At 35.8% G+C, this 13,482-nt stretch overlaps 2 protein-coding genes across 2 annotated transcripts in view; one reads left to right on the top strand and one right to left on the bottom strand.

Annotated features, from left to right (window-relative positions):
- Positions 1–13,401, bottom strand: part of Fancd2 (FA complementation group D2) — a 59,067-nt gene extending 45,666 nt beyond the window's left edge. The window contains exons 1-9 of the mRNA XM_027931924.2: positions 13,250–13,401; positions 11,797–11,880; positions 9,217–9,357; positions 8,510–8,577; positions 8,244–8,347; positions 7,508–7,568; positions 6,211–6,263; positions 2,790–2,868; positions 1,619–1,743 (exon numbers count right to left, since the gene is read on the bottom strand). Coding sequence (XP_027787725.1) covers positions 1,619–1,743; positions 2,790–2,868; positions 6,211–6,263; positions 7,508–7,568; positions 8,244–8,347; positions 8,510–8,577; positions 9,217–9,357; positions 11,797–11,860 — 695 coding nt within the window. The 5' untranslated portion in view covers positions 11,861–11,880; positions 13,250–13,401. The remainder of the gene's footprint in view (positions 1–1,618; positions 1,744–2,789; positions 2,869–6,210; positions 6,264–7,507; positions 7,569–8,243; positions 8,348–8,509; positions 8,578–9,216; positions 9,358–11,796; positions 11,881–13,249) is intronic.
- Cidec (cell death inducing DFFA like effector c) overlaps positions 1–13,482 on the top strand; it is a 554,473-nt gene that overhangs the window by 439,946 nt on the left and 101,045 nt on the right. The gene's annotated exons all lie outside the window — the stretch shown is intronic.

Genomic DNA, 13,482 nt, shown 5'->3' with positions numbered 1-13,482 from the left:
AAACATCCTTCCTGAAAATAGAAAAAAAAAAACAGAACAATTACAATAGAGCATGATTAAATATAAAAGATGCATATACAGGGTGCTACAAGAGCATAAAGTAGTGAAAAGTATAGGGATGGACTCTAAAAGAAGGCTGTACAAAAGAACAAGCTGGCAGGAAGCAGGCAAAGTGAGCAGTTAGGACCCCACCCAAAGGGAGCATCCTGCCCAAAAGCACAGAAGCAAATCACTGGACATATTTGGAAGTAGGCAACTGCAGAATTCAAATTTTTTAAAAACTACCTCTAGGACAAGTAAAAAGTTACATTAATACAGAAGCTATATTCTAGGGATGTAGTTCTCCCTTCTTTATTACTAATCCACCAATTATAGGACTATTTTTCAAATGAATGGCAGTAAGCAATGGGTATCAGCAACAGGTCTAATGCAGGGAGTATATCACAATGAATCGTCTAGGGACTCAAAAAATGTAGATGTTAAACAGCCACATCAATGTTTATACCACCACAATCCACTAAACTGTGGAACCAACCTAGATGCCTTTCAATAAATGGATGGATAAAGAAACTATGGTATATATACACAATGGAATATTATTTGTCATTAAAAGAGAATAAAATCATGAAATTTGCAGGTAAATGGACGGAGTTGGAGAATATCATGCTAAGTAAGGCAATCCCCAAAATCCAAAGGCCGAATGTTTTCTCTGATATGTGGATGCTGATCCATAATGGGGAGTGGGCCGCCACCACGGGAGGAATGGAGGAACTTTAGATAGGGCAAAGGGGAGGGAGGGGAAGGGAGGGGGCGTGGGAAAGACGGTGGAATGAGATGGATATCATTACCCTAGAACATGTATGAAGACACGAATGATGTAACCCTGTGTATAACCACAGACATGAAAAATTGTGCTTTATGTGTACTATAAATTGAAATGCATTCTGCCATCATGTATAACAAATTAGAATTTTAAAAAAAAGAATGTAGATGTTTAAAAAATCCATAAATAATCGTGACGTGCAAGTCAGATTGAGAATTCCTTGGAGGAAATGCTAATGAAACAAAGTCATCATGTTCAAGTTCTTATATGCCAAATTTGTATACCTAATCCTAATCAAGACATCTTCATTCACAGGTATATCATTTTTTAAAAAGTATATGGGTCTTGGGGCTTAAGTTGTCGCTCAGTGGTTAAATGCTTGCCTAGCAAATGTTAAGCACTGGGTTCAATACTCAGCATCACATAAAAATAAAATAGAGCTGGGAATATAGCTCAGTTGATACATGCACAAAGCCCTGAGTTCAATCTCCAGCACCAATAAAGAAGTAAAGTAAAATAAAGGTATTACGTCCTTCTACAACTAAAAAATATTGGGGAAAAAAAAGCAGATTACCAACAATAAAAAATTAAAAAAAAAAAGAAAAGAAAAAAAAGCAGATGGGTCTATTCAAATATATACCTGTCATTAAAAATACAAGTCAAATCCCATGCCCTATTATTGAGAAATAGATATACCATGCTCCTTTGATACCATATTACTACCACTCTACACACTGCAGCGATAAAGCTCCCATATTGGTGCCTCTTTGAGATAGTAGCAGAGTGCTCATCTACCTGAGTTCTTTCCCCACATCAGCATGCTGGGCATCCCCTAAGATCTCAGGTAGGCTGGTAACAAAGTCATGTTGCAGGTACACTGGAGCAATACTGATCAACTGCATGATCTTGGTGGTAAGGTCCTGCAGTGAGGGACACTATTAGAATTGCAGCACATTATCCTGAATACAGAAACACTACCTACTCATGAAATGCAGAGCTCAAGTTATCTTTTGTACAATATCTCAACTACAGATGCAAGCTCAAAACTTAAGTTTAGAGGCAAATGGCCCAGATAATTTCATATAAAACAAAACAGAAAAAAATATAAGATGGATAGTATATTATCTAATAGGTCTATTACATACATTATTCCATTTAATCTTCACAACTATGGGGTTTTACAATAATTCCCATATTTTAAATGTATGAATGAATTACCCAAGGATACATGGTTAATTGGCAGACCCCAAATTCCATCCCAGATGAAACCCCCAAAACTCATATTCTTCCAAACAGAAATTTAGCATCAGAATGTCTGTCAACTTAGAAAGATGAATTTATAAACTCCTGAAGAAAAATGAACCTAAAGCACTTGGCTCAAAATAGATTTAACTTTATCAAGGTGCTTGAATAACAAATCATATAACTACAAAAACTTTTACAATGTTCCTCAATATGTAATCAAATTAAAACAATTGTAGTGAAGTAAGATGGTTTGGTATCTCATCACTTCAGAAATACACTACAATCTCTTTACTTAGAAAAAGTAATTTATTTCCAAACATTTAATTTATATATTAAATGATATCTAATTTTATAATTAGATAAGCTTTTCTGAAAAAATTTAAAGGGCAAAATAATCATAATTCTAAAATTATGAAAACTGGAAAAAGCTAATGGATAGTCAGAAAAGTGTGAATGCTCAGCATAAAAACAAGGGGGAAAACCCTACAAATTCTAAAAGTTGGCAAGTACAAAAAACATTCTTTATTTTTTTTAAATTTTTTTTTATTATAGTTGTTCAAAACATTACAAAGCTCTTGACATATATATTTCATACATTTGATTCAAGCAGATTATGAACTCCCATTTTTACCCCGTATACATATTGCAGATTCACATCGGTTACACATCCACTCAAAAAACATTCTTTAAATATGAATAATAATAAAGCTCCAAAGCCTACCTTGCCATCCACAATTCTGTCAAGCCATTTTAATTGACTGAAAATGAGTCGAGGCATGTTGATTCCATCACTGCTCGCACTGAAAGGTTAGAATGAGAATTCAAGGAAGTTAGACTTTGTTTTTTATTTTATTTTATTTTTGTGCAGGGAATTGAACACTGAGCCTCACACATGCTAAGGAAGTGCTGCTGAGCTACACTCCCTGCCCCAGATCTTAGCCTTTCTGATTTTTCTATAACAGCACTAATACGGTGCAAAATATTCCATTCATTCAATTAACATTTACTGAAATATTTCCATGCACTGGGCAATGTGCTAGACCAAAAAGCAGCAAACATAGGGTTACACATATTAAGAAAGAGGTCTGGAAGAAGACACGTCAAACTATTAGCAACGGCTACAGCTGGAGAGAGTTTATAAAAGAAGGGAAAATAGGGCTAGATAGTATTTCTTTTTTATATATATATTTATTTTTTAGTTTTCGGTTGACACAACATCTTTATTTTATTTTTATGTGGTGCTGAGGATAGAACCCAGCGCCCGCGCATGCCAGGCAAGCACGCTACCGCTTAAGCCACATCCCCAGCCCCAAGATAGTATTTCTTAATATAATTTTTTCTATACCAGGGATTGAACCCAAGGACATTTAGCCACTGAACCACTGAACCACATCACTAGCCCTTTTATTTTACATATATATATATATATATATATATATATATAAAATGTATGATTGTTGGTTTTTTTTATTTTGGGGTTTTTTTTAGATTTTTTACTTTATTTACTTATACATGGTGCTGAGGATTGAACCCAGGGCCTCACACACGCCAGGCAAGCACTGTACCACTGAGCCACAACCCTAGCCCCCCTTTTTTATATTTTATTAGAGACAGAGTCTCACAGAGTTGCTCAGGGCCTTAGTTAAGTGGCTGAGGCTGGGTTTGAACTCAGAATCCTCCTTCCTCAGCTTCCTGATTCCCTAGGATTACAGGCGTGCACCATCACACGGACCTTAATATAATATAATTTTTAAAAGATAGAAAGCTAACAAATTAAAACTGAATAGAATAATATTTTTCAAAAGGTAAAAAAATTATTACATCAATGAAAAAGAAAAGGCAAGCACATCAACTGCTATGAAAACTCATGAGTTCAAATTAGATTATGTTCATGAAAGTATTGTGACGAGCATTTCTTCACTTATGAAGAAATGCTGGCTCAGTTACTATTATTTTCCACAAAATAAGAATCTACGCCTTCCTCCTAACCTAAATTTTTGGACTATCCCCAGCTCCTTTTCTTAACAGTATTCTTGGTTCTTGTTTACTACAACCAATCTTTTAAAAAAATTTTTGTATTGGGACATTATAATTATACATAATAGTGAGATTCACTATACTATACTCATACATGGACATAATATGATCAATCTCATTCCCAAGTACTTTCTCTTTCCCTCATCTCCTCTAGCTGCCATCTGACTGCTCCACTGATCTCCCTAATATTGTATTTTAATTACTGAATTATTATTATTCACTCTAGTATATTCATACATAGATGCAGCATAATTTTGTAGATTTCATTCCCCAGTAATTCCCCATGCCCTCCCCTCCTTCCTCCACAGCCCATCTTAAGCACTAAGAAAGACTTAGCCAGAACATAAAGCATCCACGATGAACCATTCATCTAAAACCTGAAATTTTTAAAAATGCATCTTCAAAGTATATTATGTACAGGACATAAAATGGAGAAAATGAAAATGACTATGTATCTGTCATACCGAAGATATCCACTATTAATAATGCATTATGTATGGTTTATATTTTTTTAAAACAAGACATTGATTTATAACATGGGGTTTTTTTTTTCAATTAATGTATGGCATCAAATAGTCAATATAATTTTTTTTAATATTTTATTTTTAGTTGTAGTTGGACACAATACCTTTAATTTATTTTTATATGGTGCTTGAGGATTGAACCAGGGACTTACACTGCTAGATGAGCACTCTACTACTGAGTCATGACTCCAGCCCCAGTCATTATAATTTTAATGTCCACATGATGTTTCTATTTTTTAACATGTCAGTTGTTCACAATTTTTTGTTATTTTCTTGTCTGTGTTTTTGTTGTTTTTCTTTTGTTTTGTTTTGCAGTGCTGGGGACTGAACATAGAGCCTCCTGCATACTGTACAAGAGCTCAACCACTAATCTATAACCAATTCTAATTTTTTTGTTATTTTAGACAATAATCTTATGTCTTTGTTTTCAGTTAGTAAACATTTTGGGGTAAAACAGGAGAGAGCAGTGAGAATTAAAGGGTCTGCAAAATCTAAGTCTTTTTTTGTGTATGTGATGCTGGGAATGGAACCCAGGACCCTCACACACACACTTCTACTACTATGCTACATCAACCTAAAACCTTAGGTTCTTCTTTTCCTTTTTTTCTTTTGTACCAGGGAATAAATCCAGGGGCTCTTATCACTGAGTCACAACTGCAGCCCATTTTTGTATTTAATTAGAGACAGTGTCTCACTGAGTTGCTTAGGGTCTCCCTAAGTTGCTGGCTTTAAACTCACGATCCTCCTGCCTCAGCCTCCTGAGCCCCTAGGAATATAAGCATGTTCCATGCGCATGGCCAAAACCTTAGGTTTTACGTACAACCTCTTGATTTTCAAATGACTGAACAAATTAATATGCTCATTAGCAATGAATGCACATACCTGTTAATTACACTCAACATAGAAGACCCTTTTGAGAATGGAAAGAATAAATGCATTTATTGTTTTAAAACTGTCTCTTTGCTAATGAAATTGAACTTTTAATGTTTAATGTTCTTGCATTTGTGAATTGTCTGTTCACGATCTCTGTCTACTTTTCTATTATAAACTGTTCAGTTTTTTATGACATAATAATTTTTAAAATAGATAGTACAGGGCTGGGGTTGTAGCTCAGTGGTAGAGCACTTGCCTAGCACATGTGAGGCACTGGGTTCAATCCTTAGCACCACATAAAAACAAAGAAAATAAAGCTATTATGTCCATCTACAACTAAAAGAAAATTAAAAATAAAAAATTAAATTAAATGTAAAAAACTTTTAAAAATATGCAGTACACATACACTATAAAAACAAAAAGGTAAAGAACAATATTCAGAGAATACCTGCCTCCAGTCAATTGGCACTAGGAATAATCCCATGCATGTACATACATATATATTATTTACTTTTAACCACATTTCTGCTAATTTCTTATGAAGCCAATAATAGATGAAATTTCAAAGAAAGGTACCCCAATAAAAGTTTAGTACTCATGTAAGAACCTGGCATCATAATTAACATGGTCTTCAGAGAAAACAATGATGTTCCAGAGAGAAACAACTCTAACAGGGTGCTAAAAGTATTCCTGAAAAACTTCACTTACGTTTTGAAAAGAAATTCTGGCAACTTTTCAAATAAGATCTTGATAATGGCAGGCTAAAAAAGAAAATGTAGAGCATTACAAGATAGTCTCAAAATACACAACAGAAATATATAATTAGCCAGAATTCTCTCCCACCAGAGCTCTTGATGTCCTCTTAATTATAAGAATGTTCACATAGATACAGAACATAAGCTGCTGAAATACAAAGATATGAATAATCTGTCTTTTGAAATATTAAAAATCAATTGCTAAGACAAAATAATCAGATAATAAAATATGAACAAATATAACTGTTAATCTATGAAATGTAGTCTTTAAAAATTATCGAACATTTTTTTTTTAAATTTTTTATTGTTGGTTGTTCAAAACATTACATAGTTCTTGATATACCATATTTCACACTTTGATTCAAGTGGGTTATGAGCTCCCATTTTTACCCCGTATACAGACTGCAGAATCACATCAGTTACACATCCATTGATTTACATATTGCCATACTAGTGTCTGTTGTATTCTGCTGCCTTTCCTATCCTCTACTATCCCCCCTCCCCTCCCCTCCCCTCCCCTCTTCTCTCTCTACCCCCTCTACTGTCATTCATTTCTCCCCCTTCTATTATTTTCCCCTTTCCCCTCATTTCCTCTTGTATGTAATTTTGTATAACCCTGAGGGTCTCCTTCCATTTCCATGCAATTTATCGAACATTTTTCAAGAGAAGAAGACTTCTCTTCAGAGAACAAGAGCTCTTAGACTTAAGGTAAGCATTATATTTAAGATTTCCAATGAAAACGAAGAGATAAAAGACGGGGAGAAGAAAAATGGTGGATAGGATAGGAGGGAGACTTTCCACTGTACATTAATTTTGTATAATTTGAGATATTTAAAACATACCACTGCATAACACTCAATACATTAAAAAAGAAAGAAGGGGGAAGGAAAGGGAAAAATTAAATTATTAAGCAACTAAAAAGCTAATTGGGAAATGATGCAAATGTGAGTGCGACAAAGATTATAAGGTTCTCAGTGCACATAGGATGCAGCCTTCAGAAAGAGGACTTAGATGCTGAGTGAATAAAAGGGACTGCCAGATGAGAGGGACTAATGGGCACAGTTCAGAGATGTAAATAATACCCTAAATAACCCTAACAGACTCAGCTCACCAAACGAGCTATGATAAGGCTGTTGCAAACTTAAACTCTCCAATTAACCCTACTCTGCCCTGTTCTAGCCACTTATAATTGGGCACATACCACAAATCATATCTATCAAACGTTCACAGAAAAAGTAGTAGAGTCTCACCTGTAATATGTCAATCCCCAGGAGCAGTTTGATGAGGCTCTTAGAGTAAGATGCGCCCATGCTATAAAAGACACATTTGTTTACTATTTTGTTTTCCTTTTTTTTTTTTAACATTTTTACTATCTTTTCTCCAGAAAACTGGTTAGGTACACAATCTAAAGATTAAGCCCACAATATAATCATTTTTAGGGAGGTGGGGTACTGGAGATTGAACCCAGCAGTGCCTAACCTGAACCACAACCCCAGCCCCCTCCCTGTTTTTTGTAGTCATAGATACATAGAATGCCTTTATTTTACTTGTTTATTTTTATGTGGTACTGAGGATCGACAGTGCCTCACATATTTTATTTAGAGAGCATCTTGGTGAGTTGCCTAGGGCCTCACTTAATTGCTGAGGCTGGCTTTGAGCTCATGATCTTCCTGCCTCAGCTTCCCAAGCCACTGGGATTACAGGCATGCGGGTGGCCACTATATAATCTTGTTAGACAAGAAATACAGAACATGATAGAGAGGTAGAGAATTTTAAATTCTATCAACACAGGTAGAAGTAGTCTAGAAAACACTCTAGTGCTTAGCCTTAAAGTCACAAATTTAACAATTTTAAGTTTAGGTTTAAACTCTGAGAGAAAACGAGCTACAAATCAAAAGTGAAATTATAAAAAACTGCACCCCCCACACCCAAGCCAGTTACTGTAAGAGACTGAATTTATGGAGGCTCCATGCCTCCTCTCCACACCTGGCTTCCTCGTCGTGTAGACGTTCACAAGACAAAAGGCAATTCCTGAAACTGTCATGGTCTTCAATGTAAGATTCCAGGCCATCAACAAATTCTTCTATCACCTTAATGAGATTTTAAATATAAATGAGAGTAAGACTATCAGTTTTAACATTTATTGTCAACTAAAAATTATTCTAGCCCACTCAACTATTTGCAAGTGTCTTTAAATTCCTAATTCCAGAGTACTGCTGAAAAAAATCAAAAATACCAGAGAAAATACATACTTTGGGATAAGAAGGATGCTTCCTCAGGGACTGCAATAGCTTCTTTTGGAAAATTATTTGATCCACAGCTATGAGGAAAGAAAGACAGCTGGTTACCATGGTCTGTGACATCTAACAGTTTTCTTCCCAAAAGATCTGAGTCTCTAATCTGATAAAACCACTAAAAATATCTTCAACCTAATTTTGTTTGAACCTTCCTAAACCCGCAGTAAAAATGTAGTTGTTGTTGTTGTTTTAACACAATAGCAAGCGCACTACCACTGAGCCACAACCCCAGCCCCTAGATGTAGTTTTAATAGAGGATAGTCACTAAGTGTCCTAAAAAAACACCTGCCATAACCTTAGCACAATAGAATAAACTATGCCCTAAAAACAGGGCCTTATATAACTCTATACATTTTTCTCTGAAATTATTCTGACACAGATCTATTTACTTCCTGGATATTAATATATTTTTCACAAGAAAGCATGGAAGAATACTAGCATATAACTTTTTTTTTTCTGGAAAAAAAAATTAGAAGTACTTAATGTGCATTAACCAGTACAACAGAATAAAACAATATTCTCTAAAAAGTAATTTCATTCTTTTCTCCTGACAGATGATCCACTCATCTTTAATCTTCACTGCCTCTCAATGTAGAAAAATCCACGATTTAATCCTAAGCCCTTTCATTAAACCCCAAAAACAGATTTAGATAAAATATTACCTAGTTGATTTTGATTCTCTCCAGTTTTAAGAATAAGTCCTGATGTCTTAAGAAGTCTTACAAAGACACTGTCATTTTCTTCAACTTCATTAGAAGCATAAGGTTCCTTTGTCTTTTTGGAAAGTGATTTCTTCCTGGCTCCTGAAAATAGAAAAAATTTTAAAGATTATGACAAAAAAAAGTAAAACAAAGATTAAGGGGCTGGGATTGTGGCTCAGCAGTAGAGTGCTCACCTAGCGCGGGTGGGACCCGGGTTCGATCCTCGGCACCACATAAAAATAAAGGCATTGTGTTGTGTCCATCTACACCTAAAATATATATATATATATATATTTTTTTTTTTTTTTTTTTTTTAAAGATTAAAATGTAAATCCAGGAATAATGCCTTTGAGAGGAAATCTGGGGTGTTCCTGAAGTATTAAGACTAGAATTGGTGCTACAATGAAATGAACTATCTCTAACAATGGTCAGCAATACTGACTTCCAAATAGAAAAATAAAACAAGCAGCACACAGAATTATATTTACCAGGTTTTCATTTGAAGAAATCAAATTGTACCACTTGAAACAAGAATAAACAGAATGCTTTCCACCCAAAACCTAAAGCAGTCAGCTCTCTCAAGTTATTGTCAAACCACTGTATTGAAATCACTGAAAAGCTTATTAAAATGCACATTCCCAGGCTAAATTCTAGAACTACTGAGTGAAATCTTGAGAATGGCACCTAGGAGTCTAATTTTTTTTTTTTTTTTTTTTTTTACAAACTCCTCAGGTAGTAATCCTGATGTACACCAAATTTGAGGATCAATGGTGTGTATACAAAAACAGAATGGAGGGGATTAGCATGGATGGTAAAAGGTACAAAATACAGATGTGAATTTGGTATCAACACACCTTATAAATAATCAGAGACATGATAAATTATTGTATAATGGTGTATTAAGAATTGTAATGCAAAAATAAATAAATAAATAACAGAATGGAACAGGTTCTCCTACATCACATCTTTAATACAAAGCACAGATTGGTTTCATCCCAAGGTTTTCAACCAATAAAAAGTAACAAGCTAGGCACAGTGGTGCACACCTGTAATTCCAGCTATGGGGGTGGGGAGGCTAAGGCAGGAGAATCCAAAGTTTGAAGCCAGTTTTGGCAAATTAGCAAGGCCCTAAGCAATTTAGCAAGACCCTGTCTCAAAATAAAAGAAAAAGGTCTGGGGATAGGCCCTGAGTTTAATCCCTCCTAACAAAGGAAAACAAAAAAAAAAAAAAAAACCCAACAACAAAGCCTTAAACAGAAAACAAAGACCACTCACTACCTTCCTTAAAGAAATTTAGGCTTGGCACAGTGGTGCACACCTGTAATCCCAGCAGCTTAGGAGGCTAAGACAGGATCACGAGTTCACAGCCAGCATCAGCAAAAAGCAAGATGCTAAGCAACTCAGTGAAACCCTGTCTCGAACTAAAATACAAAATAGAGCTAGGGATGTGGCTCAGTGGTTGAATGCCACTGAGTTCAATCCCTGAACCCAAAAGAAAAAAAGAAATTTAGACATAACCAGAAAAGATTGAGTTTGCTCATCACACCAAAGAAAACAAAGTCCCTTCTCATAAATTTAACTCAGAAGTCTCTTCCCTTTTGGAGAACAGTATTTTGAAAGTACAAAATCTTCATTTAGTAACTTCTTATATTATTTTTCTTCAGTTTCAATTTTTTTATCAATTTGTCTGTATTCTACAATCCCTTCACCAACAGATAGAGCCTAAATCAAGCCTTTACTAACAGAGTTTTAGCCTTAAAATTTTATTTCTTAATTCTAAATATTGTCAATAACATTTTCATCAACATCAGTTGTATTTGACCATGAGTCAGACCTAAATTCCTATACGCTAATAAGAAAGAACACTTCAATCAGTTAGAACAACCTTAAATGATTCTTTTTATATTTATTTTTAGTTGTAGTTGGACACAATACCTTTATTTCACTTACTTATTTTTATGTGGTGCTGAGGATCGAACCCAGGGTCCTGCACGTGCAAGGCGAGTGCTCTACCACTGAGCCACAACCCCAGCCCAAGCCACAACTCCAGCCCTTAAATGAGTTTAATAAATGAAAAGAACTTTCAGTTTCTTCTTTTCCAAACTCCTAGGGTCTTTGTCAGTCACATTCTCATTTGGGCAAAGCTCTATACAGTTTCTTTGCCTCTGCTTTCACATACCTTTCCTTTATATATCACTACCATAGCTACCTTAACTTTTTTAAGGTAGAAAAGACCAAGCTTTTTAAAAAGATGGGAACTGTCTTTTCTTTGTGTCCCAACACAGAGATAATGTACAGAAGTCCACAGATAAGACAAAATCCTCTAATGAATGTAGCTACTGATGCTTAGAGGGGTATGCCTGAAGTTATATGTGGAAACAGAGATAGAACTCTATCCCAGATCTCCTGACAGTAGATTCTTTGTGCTGTATCTATTAGGCCTTGATGATGCCTAGGACTTGAAAAGTAAAAACTTTACATATCACTAAATGTCTCATACATTTCCTATAGGAAATAAAGCAATAAATGGCAAATACTTACTGGAGGCATCTTCCATCAGGGTCTCTTTATCCTCAGATTTTGAAAGTGTTCTTTTGGAAATCATTTTGAGTGAAGTTCTCCACACTTAAATTACAAGAGTAAATAATTTACAAGAGTCAACTTACAAGAGTAAAACGACAGGAAAAAAGTTATCCTCTAGAAGCAAAATTCTGATAAGTCAAAATTACAGTTTAAAAAAATAAATGTTCTTTCCAAAACCAAAAGAATTTTAGTCTTCATACTAATTCTATCACCATGTGCTCAACACATTTCAACTCCCATATTTGGGCAATTCTTCAAGACTTGTTTTCCTATTTCAATAGAACACTTCCTAAAAGGAGAAAATTCACAGCTCTTCCTCTGAGATTCAAGACACCTGTCTTTTAACTCATTAATTCAATACAATATAAGGACTGTGCTAGGTGCTGGGGTTACAACTGTGAACAAGATGGACATGAACGCTGCTGCCCAGAGGGAGTTTACAGTATAAAGGCAAATAGTCTTAATACATTTAACTTCAGTTGGGTAAATCCTATAAAAGGAAAGTACAGGTTACTCTGAGTGAAGGCTTACAATGAAATTTAGTCTAGGTGGAGAAGAAAAGCAGGGACAATTTTCCGGAGAAAGTCCTCCCTACGCCTGAGGGCTAAGGATGGAACCCAAGGACTTCATGCACTATGCAAGAGCTCTGCCACTGACCTATGCTCCCAGCCCCAGAAAGTCTTTTTTTTCTTGTTTTGTTTTGTACCAGAGATTGAATCCAGGGGATTGAGCCACATCCCCAGCCTTTATTTATTTATTTTTTTGAGACAAGATCTGCTAAGTTTCTTTCGGCCTCACTAAATTACCAAGGCTGGCTTTGAACGTGCGGTGCCTCCTTTCTCAGCCTGCCGACCCGCTTAAATCAGTTATAAATTATCAGTATTTTAGGTGCCCTACCGGGCTTTTTTTTCTTAAAGTGGTTTGTATTTAATAATTCATTTATTCCTCACAAAAATCTGTGTGAGGAATTATAATAATAATAATATAAATTTGTATTACATTATATTATAAATTATAATAGTAATATAAAAATAATAATAATACAATTATTATTTCCATAGTCCAGGATTCTAACTCCAGCAGACCGACTCGGGAATCTACATTAACTACCACCAGTACTTAACAATGGCTTCCAACAAGGATTAACACTTACGATGTGTTAATCCTTCTATATTATCCATTACCTCATTTAATACTGTAAAACCATTGTCGGCCATTTTGCAGATAGAAAAACTAAGACAACTAAGGATCTTGCGACTTTAGAGCACACACCCTCAACACGTGCGACACCACCTCGTTTCCAGAAAAGTCTAAAGGAAGAGGGCCAGTCACCAAAACCAGACCATTCAGGTTGAGGATGGGAGCGATAGCGTCCCTTCTCATTTCGTCCCTGTAACGACGCTGGAGGTACCTGAGGGAATTACCCCACAATAGGGCGGATGAGGAAGCCAGGTTCCGGGCGCAGAGCCCCAGAGGGAAAGGCCGGGCTCGGCCTGGACCTAGGGACTAGGCCCCAGTGGCGCGAAGCCTCGAGCGACGCCAACTGCAGATCCACTCAACACGCAGAAGTCGTCACCGCCCCTCACTTTCGACTTTCCCGCCCGGCGCGACGTCGCTCTGACGCTACCGAGGCGCGCCGCTGAG

The sequence above is a fragment of the Marmota flaviventris genome, chromosome 20 (genome assembly GCF_047511675.1).
Source record: "Marmota flaviventris isolate mMarFla1 chromosome 20, mMarFla1.hap1, whole genome shotgun sequence".
NCBI lineage: Eukaryota > Metazoa > Chordata > Mammalia > Rodentia > Sciuridae > Marmota > Marmota flaviventris.
The sequence above is the reverse complement of the archived record's forward strand: the minus strand, read 5'-3'. Positions and strand labels throughout refer to the sequence as shown.